Source organism: Phyllopteryx taeniolatus, chromosome 1 (genome assembly GCF_024500385.1).
Source record: "Phyllopteryx taeniolatus isolate TA_2022b chromosome 1, UOR_Ptae_1.2, whole genome shotgun sequence".
NCBI classification, from domain to species: domain Eukaryota; kingdom Metazoa; phylum Chordata; class Actinopteri; order Syngnathiformes; family Syngnathidae; genus Phyllopteryx; species Phyllopteryx taeniolatus.
The window spans coordinates 6,343,288-6,368,336 of record NC_084502.1 but is presented as its reverse complement, the minus strand read 5'-3'; the positions used below and the strand labels follow the sequence as shown (position 1 = coordinate 6,368,336).

The window sequence follows — 25,049 nt, the reverse complement described above, 5'->3', positions numbered from 1 at the left end:
AGTGACCTTTTACACGAGGAGTCACGTAAACATTTCAAACATCCACCGTGTTGGCTGGCATAAGTTTGTGCTAAAAAGAGAGACATACAATCCTTTTGACGTGTTTGAGAGAGTCGACTTCCTGCGTGTTGTACTGGAGAAGGCATAGCCTAGCTCGCTAAAAGCATATAAAACTCTTGCTATATGTACAAAGTAAGTCGGGCTAACCTGATTTCCATATTTGTTCTTGGGTTAAAATGCTGCAGCTGTTGCTTCTGCCATTTCTTTATTTAAAAAGAAAAGCTACGTAAAAAGTGAATGTCAAGTCCTCGTTTTACTCGAGGCATGTACTTTTTTGGGGGGGGGGGGGGCCCAATAGTCCGAGGAGCAAGGCTGGCAACAAGAAACGAAGCAGAGACAAAAATGGTTCAAAATACATGGCAACGTGGTCGTAAGGGGCGCGCTGATAAAGCTACATTGCAACACCAGGAGATGGTCCATTTTGCACCCCCCCGCCCCCCAAAGAAAACTGGCTAAATTTCACAATTGATGTATTACAAGGGCTGTGCTGCAAGTCCTCTAAGCATTGGGTTTATGTGAAAATGACCAAGCAGAGACTCCTTCGTAATAGTCCAGAAATGGGGGGGGGGGGCAAGTTGATAAGCCAACGTGAAAGATAAAAAAAAAGCACAACTATAAAGTGACGTCTTGACTATTATTGCTGGGGGATGGCCCTCACTTCGCCGCCTCTTTGCTAGTCTTTGCTTGGAGAGGCGGAGGAGTGAGGGCGTTCCTTTAAAGGGATCATCACAGTGAGTCCAGGCGTTCACAGTCACAGTGTCAAGACGGAAAGCGGGGAGGGCTTTGGGGAAGTTTCTTCTTCCTGTAGAGAAGGAGACGTCCTACTCCAGTAGGAAGAAGGTTTGGAGCGATGTAGTGTTGTTTGTCCGCTCTCCCCCCTGGGAACGAGCTCCCTCGAGAGTTTTTAGGTCCAATTTATCTGTGCTGTCGGAACCCTTGGGTGCCGTCCGGGCTGGTTGGCTGTCGGACTGCGTGATTGTTTGATCTGGTGTCCTCTGAAGGCAACGTAGAATTGATGCGACCGGTCCTGGAGGAGGAAACACACAACAGGAGCAAATGTTTACATGCACGGTTCAACATATTGGTGTGTTGGGAACAGAGATCACAAATAGCACTAGAAGTTCACAAAACGGTTACCAACCGTTTCAGCTCCAAATCTTAATTAGACATGTACAAACATCTACAAAGATGTCTAAATGAGCCTTTCGAGACTCTTGTGTCTAATGGACATTTACCTGTCTGCGCCGTTCTTATCCTGGGCCGTCTCCTCCGGACAGGCGCTCCCCAAAATTCTCTTCCGGGCTTCGGCGTACTCGGCCTCGCGCTGCGCCAGGGACTTGACCTGTGGCGTGGGCCTGTTCTGGTTCAGGGGGGACCCCAACAACCCGTTGTTGGCGGGCCGCTTCAGGATGCGAATCTGAGGCGGCGGCGGCGCTGCCGGTAGAGAGTCGTCCTGGATGACCATGGCCGTCTTCAGTGGCGAGCGAGAAGAACAATGGTGGTTACTCGAGTCTCTGCGAACGGCAAATTAAAACTGATGAGACACATTATTATTATTATTATTTTTTTTAAATCAACAAATACAGTACGAAACTGTTATATACAATGCCTTTTTTTTGAACGATCAAATGGCATGCGATTCTTTTCTTGAGCAGCACATAAAAACAGGCATGCCCTTTAATCATGTACAAGGGAATATCTGGAATATCAATGCGATAACACAATTTAAAGATTTTAAAAACCTATACAAATGACATACAGTACATGATAAAAATTATTTCAGTGTTTTTTTTTTTGTATTGAGAGAGATGAATCTGTGTTCTAAAAAAACTCAAATTCTGTTTGGTAAAGGCCGAAGGACATTTCACTTTTTATAATTTGTCACAGTGAGTATAGCCTGGGGTTGTTCGGGATTGTAACCTACAACAAACGCACTCCGCAGTCCAAGTGACTAATTCCTTTTACAAAACGTGTTAAAATTGGGAAAAGATGAGAGACTGCTTGGCCAACTTGAGATTTCAAGTATTGTCAAACTCACAAAATGTGAATGTTCCCAAACTGAAACTGCTGCAGTTCCTAATTATGAGTGGGTCATTAATCCATTTTATCGATTAATTCAAGTTTATTTGTCAGGAGGATTTTTTTTTTTTTTTAACAGCTAAAATGCTGACGTTCACTGCTTTTTACTAACTAGTAGCTAGTTTACATACGCCGTGGGTGTTGCCAACTTGGTCTCTGTCACTCTATTTAGCAACTTTTCAGACCTCTCCAGTGAGTGATGATCCAAAAAAAGCAACTATAATTCCTGCTAAGAATCAGAAAAACATGCGTGGAATAATGTTTACATTGTTTGCCGTTTTACAATGGATGAAAAGTAAACACAGAGGCAGTCGTGCTGAACAGTTCTAAAGACACGGTGCTCATTTATACGTTGCAAAAACAGTTATTTATCGACATGGAGTAAACTTTTCACCTGAAGTGTGTGCTTCCAAGGCACAAACATTTTGCCGAGGTTGCCTTGCCTGTCATGCAATTTTAAATTGTTCAACATTTCAAATATTCATTTATCAAGGATCGTATTTTTGCAAGAAGCCCTTATCGTCACATGATCTGTAAGAACATCAATTGATATTCCTTCTGTGAAAGTTGATGTAAGTTAATGCTCAAGGGGGGAAAAAATAAAGCTTCTTTGGTCTCGAAAGACCCCTCCTTGAGCCGTCACCTTGTTGTGGTGGAGGGGTTTGTGTGTCCCAATGATCCTAGGAGCTAAGTTGTCTGGGGCACCCATGGCAAACAGGTCCTAGGTGAGGGACCAGACAAAGCACGGCTCAAAGACCCCTTATGAGGATGACAAAAAATGGACTCAGGTTTCCCTTGCCCGGACGCGGGTCACCGGGGCCCCCCCTCTGGAGCCAGGCCCGGAGGTGGGGCTCGAAGGCGAGCCCCTGGTGGCCGGGCACAGCCCGAAAGGGTAACGTGGATCCCCCTTCCCCTGGGCTCGCCACCTGTGGGAGGGGCCATATGGGTCGGGTGCAGTGCGAGCTGGGCGGTGGCCGAAGTCGGGGACCTTGGCGATCCGACCCCCGGCTACAGAAGCTGGCTCTAGGGACGTGGAATGTCACGTCTCTAGCAGGGAAAGAGCCCGAGCTGGTGTGTGAGGTCGAGAAGTTCCGACTAGATATAGTCGGACTCGCCTCCACGCACAGCTTGGGCTCTGGTACCAGTCCTCTCGAGAGGAGTCGGACTTCCACTCTGGAGTTGCCTACGGTGAGAGGCGCCAAGCAGGTGCGGGTATCCTTATTGCCCCTCAGCTCGGCGCCTGTACGTTGGGGTTCACCCCGGTGGACGAGAGTGTAGCCTCCCTCCGCCTTCGGGTGGGGGGACGGGTCCGGACTGTTGTTTGTGCCTATGCGCCAAACAGCAGTTCAGAGTCCCCACCCTTTTTGGAGTTCTTGGAGGGGGTGCTGGAGAGCGCTCCCGCTGGGGACTCCATTGTTCTGCTGGGGGACTTCAATGCTCACGTGGGCAATGACAGTGAGACCTGGAAGGGCGTGATTGGGAGGAACGGGCCCCCCGATCAGAACCCGAGCGGTGTTCTGTTCTTGGACTATTGTGCTCATCACGGATTGTCCATAACGACCACCATGTTCAAGCATAAGGGTGTCCACATGTGCACTTGGCACCAGGACACCGTCGCAGTTCGCATCTGATTCGGATGCCTCCCGGACGCCTCCCTGGTGAGGTGTTCCGGGCACGTCCCGCCGGGAGAAGACCCCGGGGACGACCCAGGACACGCCGGAGAGACTACGTCCTTCGGCTGGCCCGGGAACGCCTCGGGATCCCCCCGGAAGAGCTGGATGAAGTGGCTGGGGAGAGGGAAGTCTGGGCGTCCCTGCTAAAGCTATTGCCCCCGCGACCCGACCTCGGATAAGCGGTAGAAAATGGGTGGACGGATGGTATCGAAAGAAATAAAGCATATCACAGAAGGGAGAAAAGAGAAAAAAAATCCCTAAAACACTTATTGGCGGTTTATTCAAGAATTTTGTGTGTTGAAAAAAAACTTTTTTTTTTTTTAATGCAATTCTAACAGATGTCAGTTACAACGGATTTTCTGGCCCCGTTCCTATCCCCGCTATATCCACTGTTGTACCATGTTTAGTGACTCTTTCGCGTACCACTAGAGGGAGCTCACGTACTTTGAGAATCACTTTAACCAAGCTAGGAGAAAAATGATTAGAATCATGAATCTAAATTGCCCGTAGGTGTGAATGTGAGTGCGAATGGTTGTTTGTTTATATGTGCCCTGTGATTGGCTGGCGACCAGTTCAGGGTGTACCCTTGCTCTCGCCCCCAAGATAGCTGCGATGGGCTCCAGCACGCCCTCGGCGACCCTTGTGAGGATAAGCGGAACAGAAAATGGATGGATGGATGTTTTTTCTGAAAAGAACAATTTTAGCTTTTATATTTATCCCTAGATAGAATTAAAGAAACGTGAGTACATTAGATTTGTATCACTTTAACAAATTCAGTTGCATCGTCTTACTTTTCTCTCTGGCTGATTCGTAGCTTCTCCTCTAAGCACTTTTCCATTTCCTGCGGAAGGCAAACATGAATTCAAATGTATTTTTCAAATTCAACAAATTCGTCCAATGAGGATTTTGATGGCAGTGGTGAAAATAAAAGTGTGTGGAAGGTATTTGTGCAAGTCTTGCAGTGGGAGGAAAGCAGGCTTGAGTTACAAGCTATTTATACATTGGTTACAGGGGGGCAGCTGTCAAGTCACGACATGCAAGCCCTAAGGTCGCTAACGTTAACCAAAACATGCCGCCATTAGGCAGAAAGTCAAGTTTAAATTCGACAAGAATTGGGATACGTGGGGAATAATACGTAGCATAGCGTGGACTGCTAGCCACATCCGGCTAGCAGCGCCTTGTTGGGCCGCGTTGCTGACGTCATCGCTAGGGACCGTCGTTCAATGGCGAACTTGGCCACTTCTCAAACAGCTTGCCAGGGGGACATTGCCCCCAACCGTTAAGCTAGTTAGCAGTCTTAAACGAAACTTCGACAAGACAAGTAGCCAACAGCGAAACATAAGCTTGGCTAAAAAACTGGAACCACGCTGAATAAAACGGAGCTAAACGGCCGACGACCTGTGCGGGGGGTCGGTGTCGTGTTAATGAGCATTATAAAACCTTCGCTGTGTGAGCGCATGACAAAATGGATAAATATATATACGTAAATCTATTTGAAAGGAGTCGTTGTGAGAGGAGACTTCGCCAAAAGGTGAGCCGACACGAGCCGGCATCCGAATTCTGTTTTCCGTGCCAGCCATAGCAGCATTAGCATTAGCCAAAACGGAAACTTTATGTCACCGGAGTAGGCTCGCACGATACACGGGCCGCTTCCGGATAAGTTACTAACTAGTTGTTAGAAAATAGCTCACGAGTTAGCCGAGCTGGTTTGGTATAAAGGAGCCGAGCTAACTCGCCAGCCGCTCGGCGCGAGCTCGCTAACTTTGCCGATGCTAACGCTAGCACGAGCCACATTGTTGGCCCGCGGAACTCGGGACCCCGAAAACAGAAGAAAAGCTTTCCAAGTCGCTTTCGCAACGACGCCGAATTCAAGTCGCCGGCGTACAAATGGCTGTGAGGGCGGGCTGGTGTCGCTTTACCCCGTTGTCAGCCGCTTCCTCCCAACTTTCCGCGACCTCCTCATCCATGTTTCATGTTGCTGGAGGGTAGACACGCTGCTCGGCGGCCGCTGCACCGCCGGGCCCGCCTCTCTTTGCCCACAGTCACGTCACTCGAGCGGCTTCCCCCGCTGTTCGTACGCGGGTCCTCGGGTTACGACGGCGCCGCAGAGGTTTCTTTGGGAGAAGTCATCGTGACATTACAACGTTTGACCTCTGATTTGACCCCATCGCAGTAGAGAACACAGCAAGCACTGGAGTGTTTTGAAAGACAGGTTATATACCATCCCATAATTTGATGTCCAGATTAACTATCAATAGTACACTTTTTAATGATATTTGACTTGTCACGTCATGTGTTCGGCGGCACGGTGGTCCTCACAGTTCTGAGGACCCGGTTTCAAATCTTTCCTCTCACGTCCCAAAAACATGCACGCTAGGTCAATTGAAGACTCTAAATTGTCCGTAGGTGCGGAGGTGAGTGCGAACGGTTGCTTGTTGATACACTATCTTCCCTGCGATTGGTTGGCAAGCAGTGAACGTTCAATTTCATTTTTGTATTACTCATAATTACAGTAACGGGGTTGCAAGGTTGCTTTTGCTTGAGAGCGCGTGCGGGCTGTGTGAACGTCTATGCAAATTGACAAAAGTGACATTGACGTGCCTTTCTGAGGAGAGAAATGTAATAAAGGTCAATGGGAAGACGCCAAGCAAAAGTTCCAGCATCATCACCTTGCCCCAACGCAGTTTCGCCATTTTTTTTTTTTTTTTTTATAGCCTACTGTAGGAGAAGGGTCTGCACTGTAGCCTTGTTTTTATTTTTATATGTCTTAATAGTGGCGTTTGCTTGGCTTTTCTGTATGTAAGATCCCATTCGGTCACAGACGTTGACTCCAGTTTCCGCTCATTTGTACCTCATTAGTTTTGTTGTGCATTTTCTGTTTTCAAGACATATTGCTTTCTGTTTCGCTTTCATCTTGACACTTTGAGGTCTTCCTTTATCTTTCAGTTTGACGACCTTCCCAGCTTGGCTTTTACTTGGTCCAGATTTTCGACTGGGACTGGGCGGCATAGTTAGGAACTCAGAGAAGAAGAATGTAAACATGTTCCTGTTCCTGAACAGAAACCTATGAAACTGTTGTCAATATGGGAACAGAGCCTCAAGGGATTCTTCCTTGTGAGCAGAGAGCCAATTGTACTTGACGCTTTATTTGCACTACGAACTTTATTTCTCACAAAATCGTGCAATGGAAGGTAGTTTTCTTTGTGATGTTGACATTGTTATGTTTAGATTTTTGTTACATTGCTACTTTTTTGGGTTATTTTGCACTAGTGACTTTTTTTCTGAAACAATTGTATTTATTTTTATACCGTGAATTTTTTTTGTATTGTTGTAGTTCATCAAAAAAAGCAATTTTATCGCCAACAATGAGAGATGTTACGAGATGTGCGTGTCGAGTCACGGAGGGGGGCGTTCCCGCAACGCGCGTATGGAAGCTTGCTTCATTTAGGGGCGGACCGGGAAGTGATGACGTCCGAGGCCTCGCTGCGCCACGTGACCGATTCGGAAAGCGCTTTCAGAGTTTGCCGCGAGGTTTGACAGCAATCGCAGCCCCTCATGCAGGCTACATTGAAAATGTGTGTGTGTGTTTTTTTTTAATGGAGTTGCGGTCAGCTCCGTTTGGATAAAGACTGCGTAGTTTGTATAGGCTAATAGAGCTTGGAGAGCGTTGACAGCAGTTTGGGCAGTAGATAGCGAATAGCCCACCGGTTGGTGCACTTGACTCTCAACCCGGGGTGCGGTGGTCGCCTGAGTTTCAGCCCACGCCATTTTCCCAGTGACAGAAAAACATTAGACAACCTGCCATATCAGTCATGATGAACATCTTAAGCACACAGAGTATGTACATTTTACACTTTTATTTTAAATTACTTGGTCAAACATTGTTTTGTAATACGTACCAAAAAGACGCCAAAATGGATGTGTAAAGATCCAGCTGCCTGTGATTATGCACATGGCCAGCAGGTGGCTTCGTGTGTTCACGAAATGAAGCATTACTCGAACCAATGGCTGAAGTGTTACGATGCTTCATCTCGTCATCAGCACCTAAAATCTTTGTGCTGTGTCTGACAACAATCATAATCAACTAACTCAAGGGAAAATCTCAGTTATTCAATGATCATGACAGTTCAAGTCAAAAGTTTCGGTACCAAAATTCCCAGGATCGCTCTCCCCTAACTTTCAGCAGCGGTATTTTTTTCCCGCCCTGATAACAACAAAGCAAGACAATTGCTTTTTTACAAGGATAGAAAGCTCCGCTTTCGCAGAGCATCAAAAAATTGAGATAGACTCTTGTTGTTCCTCCCCACGGAAATCTTTAGTAAAAGGCGAAAGATTTATACGATCTGAAGAGAAACAAGAGTGAACTGCTTTGGTCACAGCGGAGCGGACTAGGTCATTGTCCGCCATACACATTTGACAAACGGTGTTCAACTCAAAAGTGCCACTATGTCTCTTTAATACAAATGATAGCCTTTCAGCTACAATTAATATACTCCAATTGTCTCATATTTCAACGCAAAAACACAATTTGATCGTGTATAGATGCTCAGGTTTCTCGTTCTTTATCTAGTTTGTCAAGCGCTTTGACGCAAAGGATTGTGGGTATTAAGCATACGCTAGGAGCCAATCATACGTCAGTAGCGATCGCCGACGTGGAGCCCCAGCGCTGTGTAGCAGCTCGCTTAACCGACGTTCCAATCAGGCGGCCATGTTGGAAAGGTCGACGTACTCATCAAAGGAAATGTATGGGCTTTTAAATTCAGTCCTAACTTGCTCATTTATCAACGAATTTTCATGAGGTTTACTTATTTTTGGGAACGCCAACGTGTGTGTTAGCCATAGATAAGATTTTTATAAAAGCACCCCAAAATTATATTTTTCCTGTGAAAGGTTGCTCCTAGTTCCCGTGTTGTAATTTTTAGTGATTGTAATCAATCGTATGCAACATAATGTACAGTGTACCGGCCTCCTTGATTTTTCGGTTTACTTGCCGTCCACACACATTGAAGGCGCTGGACGACTTTGCCCCTCGTAGCATAGTGTCGCTGTAGGAACGCAGCTCAAACGGGGCGTGTCGTATAAACCCATTCATATCTATGTCTGTGTCAACCTGTGTGCATAGTGTTCTGCATGCTCTATGACCGTTTGGTGAGTTTGATGTCGCCATTGGCCACAATGTGCTAGTTTTCTGCTGTCGCTTGTCGAGAAAGTATCAAGTACCACTTAAGGGCCCAAAAAAAGCTGATCAATATTTTTTTGGGGGATGATTTGAAGTATTGTCTTCCTTGTTTTGGTCTGTAGATTGACAGTTCTAATTTAGGCAGCATGGTGACCCAGTGGTTAGCATTAATGCCTCACAGGTCGAATAAGGTTTGAATCTGCATGTTCTCGTCACGCTTGCGGAAGTTTTCTCCAGGTACTCTGGCTTTTTTTCTGCATTTAAAAACATGCTTGATAGATTCATTACTTAATTGTCCATAGGTGCGGATGTGAGTGTGAATGGTTGTTTGTTTCTAATGTGCCCTGCTGGAACCAGTGCACGACGACGTACTCCGACTCTTGCCTAAAGTCAGCTGGGTTGGGCTCCAGCTCCACCACATCCTAATGACAACAAGCGCTTTAGAAAATTGATGGATTTAGTTGTCATTTATTCAGACAAGCAAGTATAATTCAATATAATCTAATGTTCTATTTGCTGTATTGCAGTATATGAGGGTAGGCCAAATAAAAGGAAGCTATAGCAAAGCCTCCCTGTCTGACAAAGCGTTCCGGTATGACATCCAAAGTGTCCGAAAGTTGGAGTTTGGAGTGTAGGCTTAGATGTGTGGAGTGTCGCCTTCCTTCACCACAACACTGATGGAGCTCTTGATGTTCTTGAGTTTGTCACTGTCAAAGCTGACCAGCAGCACGCTGGAGCCAGCCACGGTGGGAGTGAACACGGCGGTGGTCGTGGCTTCCTGTTTGGGGCCCACACGTCCAATCCTGCAAGAAGAACCGAAGTAAGAAGATAAAGTTTCTTCATCCAACGCTTGTCCTCATTAGGGTTGTGGCTGAGCTGGAGCCTGTCCCACCTGACTATGGACAAGAAGCAGCGTGCTTCGTAATTTGTGTGGGTCGACCTCGACTAGAGCAAATCAGTTTCTTCTTGGGCTAAAAATTGGTGGTCTGCATTGCGTCATGTCAAAGACGGTCAGTGTGCTACAAGCGCGCCTCATTTAAAGGGAATGAGAGGAGCCACTTTGATTGGCGGCAAACAAAGTTGCCTGTAAACAAACCTACAGTCGCGCCGTGCGCTGCGCCGGATTTACGGCCGGTCGCAAAAATAGTGCCCTGAGAGTCGATACGTACTTGAGCGTTATGGGCTTGCCGTCAACGAGGCCAGCCCCCCCAACGGTGAAGCTGCAGTCCTGGAGCGTCTCCGGCAACGGGTTTAGCATGCTCGGCCTTGCCGACATTGGCCGCTTCACCTTGGCTTCTCCTATCAGCTGCGCAAGCACATTTGATGAGTGCTACAGAAAAATGGATGGTTAATTAGTTGAGATCTTAAAGGAAACATACGGTGTTATGGAAAAAAAAAACCATAAATTAGCCAGTGGTGGCTTTGCGCATGCAATAGAAATGTTGACGTAGAAGGGCGAACATTTTCTGCCCTGGTGAGAGTCTCTGATAACGCCACCAAAATAGTCGCTCGATTTGTTGTCGTCTATTTGGAAAAATAGGGTTGGAAAGGTTGCTAAGTAGGCAATATCGGAATGAAAGTCATACTGTAGCCAATACCGTCTTATTTGAAAATGTGACAAGTAGATTTTAATTGTGTACCTATTCTTTATCCTCTGTGAATTTTGACAGAAGAATGTCGGAGACCTTTTAAGACCCAGTTTGAAAATGGGAAAACTATGCATAATAATCCGTCTCTAATCATACTTCAATGCATCAGTACCTTGATTTCGAGAGGTGGCTCGTCCAGCACAATCGTCTTCTCGACCTTGCGGTAGTCGATCGTTTGCTTGTCGACGGCGATGGCCGACAGCCCAATGAGCCGATCGGACGTGATGAGCGATCCGTAAGTGGCGTACTCCAGCTTGAGGTACACGCGTCTCTCTGGAAACACAATTAGTCCACTTTTCCTTCATCAGTCTAAATTCTAAGACGTGTGTCTACATTTTATTCATTTCATCAATTTCATTTCCAACCATTTTGAATGGGATGGAAGAATCTCTCTGAATGTTCCCAACTCCTTTTTTGACACCAGTAAAATCATATTTTCAACACCGTGGTGGTTGAGAAGGTGCTCACCTTCTCCAGTGGGCACCTCCAATCTGTCCGAGGCGAATCCACAGCTTTCTCCTCGTTTGCCATTGTAACCCACAGCTTTGGCGAAGAAGAGGAGCGTGCAGCTCTTTGCCACCGTGCAGTTGTTGGTGACGACGGCATACACCTCGAAGTCGGAACCCACGATCATATTTTCTGCCAGTTTGATCTTCAATAAGAAGGCGCAAAACACGTCAGTTTGGGCTGTAGATAAAACGAGGATACTGCATTGCTTTTATTTACATACCACCGCCACAAAGTTCTTTTTTTTTTTTATTGTTAGTGATGACACAAAAACGTTTTTCTACTTAATTGTGTCAACCAGTTCCGAGCAATTCTATTTTGTTGAACACACACACACACACACACACACAAAAGTGCATGTTCGATCAACTTAACAAATGAAAAAAATGAAGAGAAGATATTGACCGGGCCCAACCGCGAATAGCCAAAATCTGCGGATAGTTGATGTTTGGGGGGGAAAAAAACCTTTGGAATAAGCGGAGATAAACCACCAATAGTTTTCAAACAAAAATGAAAAAAAGAAACATATTAGGAAAAAAAAGGAATTATTATTATTATTATTATTATTTTTAAATCAGCCAATACGTGAATCTGCAAGGTGCCGAGATTTTATGTGTAATGCAATTTAATTGAACCATTATTTCAGTAAAAAAAAAAAAAATCTATAATAAAGCAGAGTTAATGTTCAAACTGTGCATAATGTTAGTGGCTGGAAATGAAACCTGTCTCCATTTTGATGAATGCTTAGGCCAACGTATTCAAATGTTGGTTTTTGCCATGAAAGAGGGTGCGAGCGCCTGCGCCTGTTGGGTTGTAATTGCCGTCGTATTCACGTTTGGTCAACCTTGAGATGGAGGCCTGGTTCCTCTCCTCGCTGCTGTAGCTTGTTGTGGTGCTGGGCCTTCTCATACACCTTCCGCTCCTCCTTGGAACCTAAACCGTCAGCAGGCAGAATTTGAGGAAGAGACTGTTGCAGCTAATCAACGTATACGGAAAGAGACACACTAGCTGTGCGTTTACCTTCGGGATACTTGTACTCATGTGTGATGTCGTGTCTCTCGTCCGAGCCGACGGCTCCGGTGCTGATGAAGCGTCCGACGGATTTGGTCGAGCCGCTGAACTTGACAAACTTTCCGTTCGACAGACGCACCAAATCCACCACGTCGGCGTTGACCTAATAATGCAAGACGGCAGCGGTACAGTACGTCATCATTCTCTCTAGCCAGGGATGTTTAGTTACTCCATGAATGGTTGTTGGCCTAATGAGGAAAAGCACGAGAGAAAACAGATGGATGGATCATCTCTTTACAAACGCATTTTTGTCTCGGGCCGCATTGGAGACGTGACCATCACGGATGCTGGCTTTTGAATTTTGCGTCCGTAACAGTCCGGATGGTTCTTTTCCTCTTTTGCCCAGAGGACACGACGACCACAATTTCCATAAACAATTTGAAATGTGGACTCGTCGGACCACAGAACACTTTTCCACTTTGCGTCAGTCCATCTTGGATGAGCTCGGGCCCAGAGAAGCCGGCGGCGTTTCTGGGCGTTGTTGATAAATGGCTTTTGCTTTGCATAGTCGAGTTTCAAGTTCCACTTCCGGATGGAGCTGTAGAACTGTATTTACTGACATTGGTTTTCTAAGTGTTCTTAAGCCCATGTGGTGATATCTTTTACACATTGATGTCGGTTTTTGATGCTGAGGGATGGAAGGTCACGGGCATTCAATGTCGGTTTTCGGCAGTGATTTCTCCAGATTCTCGGAACCTTTTGATGATATTATGGACCGTAGATGATGAAATCCCTCAATTCCTTGCAGTTGTACATTGAGGAACATTGTCCTTAGACTGTTGGACTATTTTCTCCCGCACTTGTTCACAAAGAGGTGAACCTCGCCCCATCTTTGCTTGTGAATGACAAGCTCCTTTTCTACCCAATCATGGCACCCGCCTGTTCACCTGTGGGATGAACTTTCTCTCTCTTTTTTTGCCAGCTTTTTTGGAACGTGTTGCAGCCATCAAATTCCACGTTATTGATTATTTGCTCAAAACAATCAAGTTGATCAGTTTGAACAAGAACTATCTTATTCAAAAGAATATAGGTTGAATATGATTTGCAAATCAAGCCACTGATGGTGTAGCGGTACACTCGCCTGACTTTGGTGCAGGCAGCGTGGGTTCAGTTCCCACTCAGTGACGTTGTGAACGTGAGTGCGAATGGTTGTCCGTGTCTACATGTGCCCTGCGACTGACTGGCGACCAGTTCAGGGTGTAGTCAGCTGGGATAGGCTCCAGCGTCCCGCGACCCTAACAAGGATAAGCGGTGTTGAAAATGGATGGATGGATGATTTGCAAATCATTGTAATCTGTTTTTATTTATGTTCAACACAACGTCCCAACTTCATTGGAATTGGAATTGTATTATTCATAATCTATATTCTTTGTTCCAAATAATTGTGTCATCGACTCACCTCAGCGAAAATAAAAGGAGCGTCATACTTTTTGGTGAGCTCTCCTTCCTTGACGGCCCTCAGTGCAGCCGGTCCGCAACAGTAAACGCCTGACAACCCATAAAAGTTGACCTCACATCGATTCATACATTTATATATGGCAACAATGTATTTCAATAAGACTTAGCATGCAACAAGAAAGCCATTTCAAATGTGTGTGTTCACTCACCGACATCTAATGTGATCCAAAACAACACGTGTATGAATCATTCTGCCTTTTCACTTCTTAATGTTTATTCTTGTGGTTGTGGTACGGAGTGTTGTAAAACTGTGCTGCATTATCCCGAGAGCTGATTCTATTTGTTGAGTTAAGATTATTTGGCGCCATAATATTAGGAACACCTCTCAGATGAAAACGGAACACTACAAACAAAATGTCGATACAAACTGAACGATAGTCTTTTTTGTCAGAGCAGAATTTTGACAACAGCGCTTGTCAGCGGATAGTCATTAGCTTGTTTTAGGTGTGCCTAATGTTGTGGCTGTATGCAAATCCAAGTTCACCATCACTCTTCTCCTGTGGCGTTGGGTCACTGGCTTGCCAACCGTCAAACTCCTCTCCCAAGTCGGGACGGGTCATCCAGCTGTCCACCCAAACATGAAAGTTCCTGCAAAGAGGTGTTGCAGGTGAAGGCTCATCAGGACCGTCATCGTCATCATGGCTGGGGGTACCGTTACTCACCAGACCGAATCCCCGTCTGAAATACTTTCCCCTTCCTCATCATAAAGGTTTTCTATCATCAGGTTGGCGTTACTGTCGTGGGCCGAACCAAAGTTCGTGACCACCCGACACGGGATGCCCAGGCCACGGGACACTGCGGGAAGCAAGTAAACGTTGGACGCTGTCTTTAGTGTGTGTAAGGGTGTCTGTGTGTTGTAACCATACGAATGGAAACATCTGGAGAGACGTGCTTGTCATTTGGCAGGGACAGCGAATCAAATAAGTTCGTACTGTCTAATAGGAATAACGCGATTGCATATGTCTCTCATGTTCACACAATCAGCGCTATTTCAAAAGTAAGATTTAAAAAAAATTATAATAAGAATTCTAATTTGCTGTCCGATAGATTAAAGAAGATTTTGACATTTTTATTTTTGTATTAAATCCATAAGTGGTGAGCTGGAGCCTTTCCCAGCTGACTTTGGGCAAGATGTGGAGCAACCCCTCTTGAGTGGTCCCCACCCAATTATATTCAATTGTGTATATATATATATATATTTTTTTTTTTAAATTGATTTTTACTTATTTATTTTCACTGATTATTTAATCTTGTTTGTTTGTTTTTGTCCTGCGACTGGCTGGCTGTCCAAAGGAAAATCTCCGAATACTGTAGGGCAGAGGCGGTGTAACAGGTAGTGACTGGAGGGCAGGTGCCCCTCCGCCCCCCACGCACACTTTTTATCCTAAATGCAACTTTTTTTTTTGTGCGGCAAAAGTGCCTCTGAAAATGTTTTTTTTTTGTTAATTTATTTTATTTGTAATGATTTCCCCCCCATCAAAATTATGGCAAATGTTGACAAAAATGTAAAATATGTATAATATGATGGTACTCTGTAATACAAAAACAGTGGACCCCCGCTGCTATCTCAGGGAAGATAGGGACCTGGCCTGACCGTGACTAGCAAAAATCTGCAAATAATTAACACTCATTATAATTGCCATGAAATTTAAGTGGGGTTTGTTTGTTTGTTTTTTTTTTTACTTCCCACCCCCAAAAAATGTAAAGAAGCTGGGGTTAGGGTAAAAAACAAAAAAAAAAAAAAAAAAAACAGAAGGAATGAGGGTTCGTGTAAAAAATACAGCAGATAAGCGGTGCTTCCTGCAAATAACAGGTTTCAATTTTAAAAATCAGCCAAGAGGTGAATGTGAAACGCTGAAGCGCAAATATGCGTGTTTCCATCCATTGTGTGTACCAGTTTATCCTCACAAGGGTACGCCCTGAACTGGTCACCAGCCAATCGCAGGGCACATATAAACAAACAACCATTCGCGCACAGTCCGCAATCAACCTAGCATGCATGTTTTTGGGGATGCGGGAGGAAAGCGGAGTGCCCGGAGAAAAGCCACGCAGGCACGGGGAGAACGTGCAAACTCCACACAGGCGGGGCCGGGGATTGAACCCCGGTCCTCAGAACTGTGAGGCTGACGCTCTAACCGGTCGTCCACCGAGTCGCTGCATGTTTCCGCTGTATTTTTGTTGTAAAAATAAATGTTGAGAAAAATATAAAATATCATGACTCTTTGCATTGATTGCCGTTTTCGTTTTGTTGAAAGGACCACATTCAAATTAAGTTAAGTGTATTTAATCATCCAAAATACAGACATTTCTTATACAGTATCAATGGACGACCACTTTTTACTTCAACTAACTGTCATCGACTGATCAACAGTGAGGAAATAGTTCCCAAAGTTCAAGACACTCGTTTATAAGCGTGGAGGGCGGTCGTCTACCTGTACAGCCAACAGCAGCAAACACCCAACACTGGCCGTAACGGACCGGGCCGCTCTCCGCCCACTGGCGCAGGATGTCGCCGGTACCGACCCACGAGCCGGGATGAACGCCTCCGGTAAAGTCATACCACTCTCCCACCAGCACCCCGCTGTCATCATTACTGTTAATCTGAGGCGACAAACACAGAAACTATTTAATAAAGACTGGGATAACATACAGCAATGACGAGGTATCTTTTTCTGTGAACACCATCCCAACTGTGAAATACAGGGATGGCAGGATCATGTTGTGGAGTTGTTTTGCTACAGGAGGGACTGATGCACTTCACAAAATAGATGGCATCATGAGGAAAGAACTTTATGTGGAAATACTGAAGCAACATTTCAAGACACCAGCCAGGAAGTTAAAGCTTGGGAACAAATGGGTCTTCCAAATGGACAATGATCCGAAGCATGCTGCCAATCAGGTTACAAAGTGGCTTAATAATAGCAAAGTCAATGTTTTGGAGTGGCCATCACACAACTCTCATCTCAATCTTACTGAAAATTGTTGGGCAGACCTCAAAAGGCATGTGCGAGCAAGGCGGCCTACAAACTTGGCTCAGGTACAGCAGTTATGTGAGGGGGAACGGACCAAAATTGATGTCAACTATTGTGAGAAACTTGTGGAAGGATATCCAAAACGTTTGACCCAAGTCATGGATGGATGTTTTATGTGCTAATGAAACAAAAGTTGGTCTTCATCCACCCATCGTCATGAGCGCTCGTCCTCAATAGCGTGGCGGGTGAGGTTTACATTGATGCCGTAATGACTGAAACAGTCATTGGCCTTAGCTACCTACCATTGCGCTCAGGACCCGCGTCACGTAGATGGGATTTCTCCTGGCTGAGCAGTCCTGATCAGCGTCCGATGCAAATTTTGGGTTGTCATCCAGGATCTTCAGACAGATGTCCAGAATTCCTGCTTCAAACTGCAGACACAGCAAGCGGAGCAGTTTAGTTTTACAGCAATGACATTTTTGAAGGAGCATTAAGGAATTATTATCCATCCCAAGTGACTTTGGGCAACAGGTAGGGTACACCCTGGACTGGTTTCCAGACAGTCTTTGGGCACATATAGACAAATTACCATTCATACTCCCATTTACACAACCATAAGGACAATATAGAGTCTTAGAATGTGGGAGGAACCTGATGTAAACCCAGAGAACATGCAAAATCCAAACAAGACAGCTAGAAATTTGATCTCCAAACTTGCTATCCAGTATTACAGTGTCACCAATCAATTATAACAAATTCTTTAATCAGTGAATTTTCTTGAGTGTGCATACCTGTCCAAAGTTCCACGGTGTCCCCTTAATGCGTTTGTACGTGCCTCGGAAGATCTGCCCGTGCTGCGCCAAAACGTACTCTTGCCGCTTGGCCTCACTGCGCATGTACACAGCATCATCTGCGGGACCCAGCAGAGTCAACAGTGTTACTGTACACTAGTGGTCTCAAACTCATTTTTGTCGCGGGGCACACTGTAGTTATGCCATTATGACTGTGAAACCACAAAAATCTAGAACCGCTTCATCATATTAAGAAACTGATGGATAACTCATTTGGAAATATGAAGTGAAGGAAAACGATTTGTTTAGCTATTGATTCATTTATTTTTAAAAGTTGTTTGGTAACAAAATAAAATCAATTATTTAAAGTGAAGACAATTAGCAATTTTGGAACAGATAGCAAGAAACATGAAGTACGCGCACATGATTTGCTTCTGCGGGCCACATCTGGGCCCTGGGCCTTGAGTTTGACACTGGTGCTGTACACGTTTAATTGAGTGACAGCCTCATGGCGCCTGCCAAGCACAAGGGCGTGACAGCTAGTTTTGATCATTTTGGTGGATCAAGATTTCGGATAGAGGACTTTAGTTTCTCTGTTTGAGTCCACTACTGCTGACCAAGAATGGAAAGTCCATGGGCGGTTTTTTTTTCTCCTCAAAAAAAAAAAAAAAAAAGACTGACTGACTGACTGACTTGGACACCAGGCGTTAAAGAGCAATGTAAATTGCCCTAAGGTGGTCGTCTTCCCGTGATGGTCTACAGTCAGAGAGTAGAGTCCAATGGGGGCGTTGGGGGAGGACACTATGGTGACGGACACTTTGTTGCCGGCGGGGTCACGAGAGGCCGAGGCGCTCCACTCCGTGTCCGCTGTGGCGTCGCTGAGTGAGAAGGAAACCTTGGTGTCTGATTCACTTTTGGGCACCGGACCTGCAGGAGGAACATATCAAATCTAAATCAGGACACACGCATGCACAATATGTCATCCGATGGTGGGTGGGTTGCTTTCTGACCAGTGTGGACAGTAAAGGTGAGGCTGGCGTCGTGCGCTTCCAGCGTCTTGCTGCCAGGTTTCAAGTAGACGAAGATGGTGAAGGCTTGTCCCCGTCTGACGATCAGACGCCGGTCTGCAAAAAGCTTCGTGTGATGGCTGCTCTTGTTGCCGCCGATATTCAGGTCGCAGTGCTCGATGTCCAAAACTAACACAAACACGACTCGTTACTCAATGAGAACATAGTACAGTAAAGTATGGATTATAAACCGTGACTTTCCACCTCACTTTAACCCCTGCGCCTAAACAATGACGCGTCTTAGCCGGTGACGTGCACTCAGGGTAGGCAAGTGAGGCACAGCCTCACTGCCCCCTGGTGCTCTTTGCTTTCCACTGTATGCGAATAGTAAAAAAAACAAAGAACTTATTATTACATTCAATTGTTCCATTTTCGTTCTATGGTCCGTGCTTTACATTGATTTTCTTTTTCAATCCAATAATTTCATCATGAAAATTTCATCAAGACATGGCGGCGTATCGATTATGGCGATGAAAAAGGGGCGTTCCCAGGGCTATGAGTTATTTACGGATCGCTCCAAAACAGATGATTCGAAATGACTGCCAGTTTCATTTTTCTTAAGCAAAAAAAAATACTTGAGCTTGTTAGTGAAATATTGGCCATCTGTCTAACTCAAGTCTAATCTCCCTTCTACACAATTGTAGTCCATTAAAAGAAGGCAACTCCAAGGCTCTCTTCTCCCTGTTTGGCAACATTTCACACCCAACAGACTCCATTCGCTCCCACTTCGACTCATCTGTTTTCTGCAATTCCCTCGTTTTTCGAACTACCTACAACTTCCTTCTGGCTTAGTCCATCCTCACTGCCTCCCCCGTCCACTCTGCTGCGAACTGAACTCCTCCAGTGAGAGTTGGAGATCACGGCTTGATGAAGCCAACAGAACCACACCATCAGCAAAAAGCAGAGATGCAATACTGAGCCCACCAAACCGGACCCCCTCTACGCCTAGAAATTCTGTCCACAAAAGAACAGAATCGGTGACAAAGGGCAGCCTCGGCGGAGTCCAACCCTCACCTGGAACGAGTCCGACTTACTGCCAGATATCCGGACCAAACTCTGACTCCGGTCGTACAGGGACCCAACGGCCCGTATCAGGGGGTTCGGTACCCCATAATCCCGAAGCACCCCCCACAGGACCACCCGAGGGACACGGTCGAACGCCTTCTCCAAGTCCACAAAACACATGTAGACCGGTTGGGCGAACATGCACCCTCGAGGACCCTGCCGAGGGTGTAGAGCTGGTCCACTGTTCCACGGCCAGGACGAAAACCGCACTTGCTCCTCCTGAATCTGAGGTTCGACTTCCCGACGGACCCTCCTCTCCAGCACCCCTGAATAGACCTTACCAGGAAGGCTGAGGAGTGTGACCCCCTGGAGTTGGAACACACCCTCCGGTCCCCCTTCTTAAAAAGGGGGACCACCACCCCAGTCTGCCAATCCAGAGGCACTGTCCCCGATGTCCACGCGATCTCGCAGAGGCGTGTCAACCAGGCCAGTCCTACAACATCCAGAGCCTTGAGGAACTCCGGGCGAATCTCAACCACCCCCGGGGCCTTGCCACCGAGGAGCTACACAGAAATGATAGAAACCGGTCATCCTTTCTCTGCGGCCCGGTAACAAATACCTCACGGCCCGGTACCGGTCTGCGGACAACATTGGAACATTTCTCGCAATATTAGCACTTTCAAAAAAAAAAATCCTACTTTATTCTTGTTTCTAAATTTCTCTTGTAATAATACATCTATGCCACATGTAGACTTTATTGCCGTAACATAATGGTGTTTTTGTCCGGTAACATTAGAACTTCATAAGTGAATAAAACGTAATTGTATTTTCATTTTGTAATTCTTTTTTTTTTTTTTTTTTTTGTCCGGTAAGAAGACTTTTTTTCTTTATTCTGAATTGTGACTTCATTCTTTGGCAGCATGTTTCTCATTTCACATTGTGACTCGTCTCTCACAATATTACTCACCACTTTTCAAAACAAAAGCACTTTATTCTTGTAACATGTCGTCGAACATTCTTGTTAACTGTTGCAACATGACATCTCTTGTAATATTATCATTTCCCATGTTTTTCATTTTGTAATGGTTTCTCTCTGTTTTTTTCTCGCAACGTTACCACTTTTGTTTTTGTTTTTATTTGCGACTTCAATTTTGTAACATGACGGCACGTTTCTCTTGTAACATTTCAACAGTTCTCTGACAATCTTATGACTTTTTCAGAAAAGTACGCCTTCATTCTTCGGACATGACAATTTCTTTTTCTGGCGATACAACACAAAACACTTGACCTTTGCACAGTACATCCATCCGTCCATTTTCCGAGCCGCTTCTCCTCACGAGGGTATTAATTGAACGATAAACTGCAAAGATAACCTGTTTGAGCGATACGTTGCAACTGTAAAACAAATCCTCCTCCAAACCATCTCGAGAGAAAAGCATGCCTCTTTCAGCTTACCTTGACTCATGATCGCAGCGGCACTCGAGGCGTGTGTACGACAGCTCCCGGTCTTGGTGGGTATTTGAAGCACATGAAACCAGAGCGGGCTGTTCACATCTGAGCTCATCTGCCCATAATTCTGTTTTTAGTCGGAAGGCCGCCGAGGCTTGGTTGACTTCCTCTTTCTCTTTTAGAGAACATTGCTTTCTTCCCGGGTCCTGTCTCGCTCCACTGTCTGTGTTCAAATACTGTATCTGTTGCTTCCAGGGTTATTAACTGACAATTGAAAACAATTTACAATGCTTGCGTTTTGCATTGTTTGTCAGCATTAAGCTAACTGGGTGTTAAATATATTCTAGAAGTTATCATTTATTTGCTTAGCTTGCATTAGTATTATGGACGATTTTAGATGTCTCGCCTTCGAAAAGATGACTCAGCATCATCCGATGGAAGGGCGCCTGGACCAAGGACGTGATCGGATGTGGTCGGGGACGTGACAGGTGTTGGTCCAATGTTTTGTGTTGTGTCTTATTGTTTAGAACATTATGTCTGGGAAAAACCCTCCTATTTTCAAATAAATGCAGGAGCGACGGGAGAGATTGGTTAGAGCGTGTTGAGAGGCTGTGATCTGAACAATCTCCCATACGCCCTCCTCATGAGAAAAAGAAACCAGCGTCTTCATTCCTTTTGTGTCTATTTTTTATAATGTTGGGTAAGATAAATCCAACATTAAATTGGTCCTTCGAGCCGGATGTCAACACACCCGAGGATTCCAGTTGTGGAAGCCGACTTCCAGTTAAGAGACCGTGGCCACGGCAAGTAAGACCCTTTACGGGACTGGTCTTCGTTCTCCTCAACTGGGATCTGAAGGTTGACGACAATCCACAGGATTGAAGACGACTGGTGAGTTAAATTTAAAAAAATTTTTTTAGGAAAAAGGACGCCGGAGTCCAGAAATTCCGCGAGGACGGCGGAGTCCTGTACGTACTTAAATTCCGTGTTTAATAAACCCTGTGGATACTAGTCAATGGCGGGTAGAATAAAGAAACTAGGAAAGTTTCGTGGCGTCGTAGTTAAATTCCGTATAGGATGGCGGAGTCCTCTAATGAGCTGTTGACAGACGTAGTTAAATTCCGTATGGGACGGCGGAGTCCTCTGACGAGCCAGTGTGAATGAAAACTGTTTGAATGAGAGTGTAAATGGGAAATGGGAAACCACTAGGTTTTTCATTCCATACCAAAACAGTGGGAAAGTAAACGGTGGACTTTTGTGGATGCAAAGGCAAGAATTCTCCACTCGAAAGAGTTGAAGTGAGAATTACCACAGAAAGTAAATTTGAATCACCGTCCTACTGAAAAAAAAAAAAAAAAGACAGTGTTCTAGACTACCCTAGGTAGTATTACACTGAACCAAATTCTTTCAAATGGGGAAAGGAAGTAGTAAAATAAAAAACAGGAATACACTGCAGTGTAAAGGTTGGAGGTTCATTAAATTAAATTTAAAAGAAAAAAAGAAACAGGATCCTGATAAAATTTTATATTTAGAGACAGGGATAACCGAACACGGCTTTAATGGTTGGTTAAATACACAAAAAATAGCCGCGTTGCAGGAATCAAATTATATAAAAAATAAAAGACAAGCCACCGTTAAACGTGGGAAAGGCTGTTGTCTGCAGCCTTGGAGCTTATCACAAAAATAGAAGATAAAAAAGAATGTGATGAGCTGCAGTAATACAGAGCATGCGTACCAAACCCACGCACATTGTTAAATTCATTAAGACCAGACGCTACTGTGTTTACAGTAGTGGACATTAATGCATTAATGCATTAATGCATTCTTTTCAGTACCAATAGAAAATAACAGTCAATTTTGGTTTGCATTCACATTTGAGAAAAAAAAAAATATATATATACATTTACTAGATTACCGCAAGGTTACTGTGAAAGTCTAACTAATTATTCACAAGTTATGACAACACGCATGTCTTCTGGCATCTACAGATGAAGACACATGCAAAGATTCATTGACCTTACTGCATCATCTAACAGAAGAGGGACATAAAGTTAACAAAAATAAATTGCAATGATGTAAAAGACAAGTTAAATATCTAGGCCATAATTTAAGTATAGGAGGAAAGACTATATTAGAAGACAGGAGAGCTATAGTCTTAAAAAATCCTAAACCACAGACGAAGAAACATAATAATCATTTTTAGGTCTGACAAATTATTGTAGAGCATGGATTCCAAACTATGCAGAAATTGTTGCACCATTGTCAAAATTAATATATGAAAACAACCTTAAAATGACATCACCTGTTTAATGGAGTACAGAGGCAGAAAAGGCCTTCTGTGACATTAAACAACATTTGGTCTCCAGTGCTGCGCTAGGCCTTCCAAATTTAATGATAAAACATTCATTCAAATGGTAGATTGTAAAAGCTATTGCATGACCTCCGTACTTACACAACAATACGGTGATAAGCTAAGACCAATAGCTTATTTTTCAACTAGAGAGCAGTTCACCCTAAAGGTCCCACATACAGTGTCTGCTCTCCTATTGCAAATCACCTGCAAGACATTTATCTTGCATTGCCATCTTGCTATCACAACCACATTTGACTGTTGAGCGATGCACAACCTTAAATCCAGCCACACTAACACCCTTAATGATGAATGCACGCAGCATGATTGACAGGAATTGGCTGAACAAGCTGCTGAATTAGTAGCATTAATCGAGGCATGCAAACTAATGATAAATAAAGATGGTACAATCTATACTGATAGCCAATATGAGTATTCCACAACAAGAACGCAATTATTGGGAAAAACAAAGTGCAAAACTACAAAATGAAATTTACATTAGCACAGGAAAAAAAAAAAAAAAAAAAAAAAACTATTCAAATGGGCTGCTATATTGAGACATGCTGTGTCACGTCTCAACCGGAGGGATGGTGGCACAGATAGATTGACACTTTACAGCCCTAAAAAATAGCAGAAAGAAACACGTGGGTTCATTTAACACACTGTAAGAGTCATTTCAGCTGAGTGCTCAAACGGGGAAGGTGAGCAAAAGTCTGATAACGAAGCGGGAGCAGATGTGTAGATTCTGAAAACGCTTGCTGGTCAGTGAAGAAAAAAGACACCAACCCTTTTAGTGAGAACTCAGCAGAAAGGCACACCCACGTTGGTTATGAGATTCGATAAGTTGTTACGTAGCAACTTTGGCTACTAAGATGTTGGTTTTGTTTTTGTGGTACATGGGACGTCCCACCCTCAATGATAAAACCCATTTTTTAGATAGAAAATCACCTACCAACTGGACCAATATGACAAACCCAATAATAAAAAAAATTGAATCATTAACTCGTGTCAAAAGGGGTACAACTGATGATCAAGTTTGTGGGCATGGCCTCCAAACACAGCAAAAGGGTTTAATATTTTGTGCCCCCCAAAATCAAGCTGCTTTAATCATAATTCCATATGCGGCTCTCACAAATGACGCTCAAGAGAATGGGCAAAATTGGGGATATAAATATGACTGGTATGCAACTATAGGCTTTAAATGGGAAGACCTTATTGGTGAAACAGGTTATGATTGGTCCAGTTGGTCAAAAAGAACAGCAAAAGAACATAGAAAGAAATTTAACTTAAGCAAAACGGTCCATAGTTTAATATTGAAATACGAATCAAATCAACCAATGTGTTTGACGGTGAGCTTGTGGGCATATACTGGCGGAAAAGATCCCCACTTCCAAGTATCATTGTGTTATGGGAACCATGTCGAACCAGAAATGCCATCAGAAACTTCAAATAAAGGTGGATACATTTTAACGATTAACGAAATAACTACTGATGATTGGTTTCTTGTTGTCACAGGAGTTTCAGGACAAAATAATAATTGGTTATTATTGGTGGAACAAGCAGCAAATGTAACGAGAAAAGATTGTGTTGTTTGCATGGGTCCCAGGCCTTTGTTGCGCATAGTTCCGGCATAATTATCACAAGATTGTATTATTCCATTTGCACACTGATTGAGGAGCATCTGCAACATTTGCACAACCATTGTCCCAGATTATCGCACTACTCGTCACTTTAAACCG

At 44.5% G+C, this 25,049-nt stretch overlaps 2 protein-coding genes and 1 non-coding gene across 6 annotated transcripts in view; all 3 read right to left on the bottom strand.

The window, feature by feature from the left end:
* Nucleotides 1-248: 248 nt before the first annotated feature.
* Nucleotides 249-5,887, bottom strand: szrd1 (SUZ RNA binding domain containing 1). Of its 2 annotated transcripts, XM_061766925.1 has the most exons (4): nt 5,732-5,887; nt 4,604-4,653; nt 1,296-1,574; nt 249-1,087 (listed from the first exon to the last, which is right to left on the bottom strand). In XM_061766925.1, the coding sequence occupies exons 1-4, from the start codon at nt 5,777-5,779 to the stop codon at nt 976-978; spliced, it is 489 nt and encodes a 162-aa protein (XP_061622909.1). In that variant the 5' UTR covers nt 5,780-5,887; the 3' UTR covers nt 249-975. The 2 variants fall into 2 exon arrangements, with proteins under 2 accessions (XP_061622909.1, XP_061622915.1); XM_061766931.1 differs by lacking the exon at nt 4,604-4,653 and having other exon boundaries at nt 5,732-5,870.
* A 2,174-nt stretch (nt 5,888-8,061) lies between these two features.
* LOC133465606 (U5 spliceosomal RNA) lies at nt 8,062-8,175 on the bottom strand. Its single transcript, XR_009784681.1, has one exon. It is a non-coding gene; the product is annotated as a U5 spliceosomal RNA (small nuclear RNA).
* A 1,268-nt stretch (nt 8,176-9,443) lies between these two features.
* Nucleotides 9,444-25,049, bottom strand: part of LOC133474725 (protein-glutamine gamma-glutamyltransferase 2-like) — a 57,026-nt gene continuing 41,420 nt past the window's right edge. The window contains exons 1-16 of one of the 3 annotated variants that reach the window (XM_061766736.1): nt 20,967-20,991; nt 20,800-20,871; nt 18,450-18,635; nt 18,133-18,366; nt 17,440-17,558; nt 16,951-17,079; nt 16,109-16,277; nt 14,339-14,471; nt 14,161-14,264; nt 13,618-13,706; nt 12,168-12,321; nt 11,992-12,080; nt 11,109-11,292; nt 10,753-10,913; nt 10,161-10,297; nt 9,444-9,794 (exon numbers count right to left, since the gene is read on the bottom strand). In XM_061766736.1, the coding sequence (XP_061622720.1) occupies nt 9,629-9,794; nt 10,161-10,297; nt 10,753-10,913; nt 11,109-11,292; nt 11,992-12,080; nt 12,168-12,321; nt 13,618-13,706; nt 14,161-14,264; nt 14,339-14,471; nt 16,109-16,277; nt 16,951-17,079; nt 17,440-17,558; nt 18,133-18,366; nt 18,450-18,635; nt 20,800-20,871; nt 20,967-20,976 (2,136 nt within the window). In that variant the 5' untranslated portion in view covers nt 20,977-20,991 and the 3' untranslated portion in view covers nt 9,444-9,628. Of the gene's footprint in view, nt 9,795-10,160; nt 10,298-10,752; nt 10,914-11,108; nt 11,293-11,991; nt 12,081-12,167; nt 12,322-13,617; nt 13,707-14,160; nt 14,265-14,338; nt 14,472-16,108; nt 16,278-16,950; nt 17,080-17,439; nt 17,559-18,132; nt 18,367-18,449; nt 18,636-20,799; nt 20,872-20,966; nt 21,266-25,049 lie in introns of those variants that run through there. The other 2 variants (XM_061766743.1, XM_061766689.1) reach the window with 2 other exon arrangements.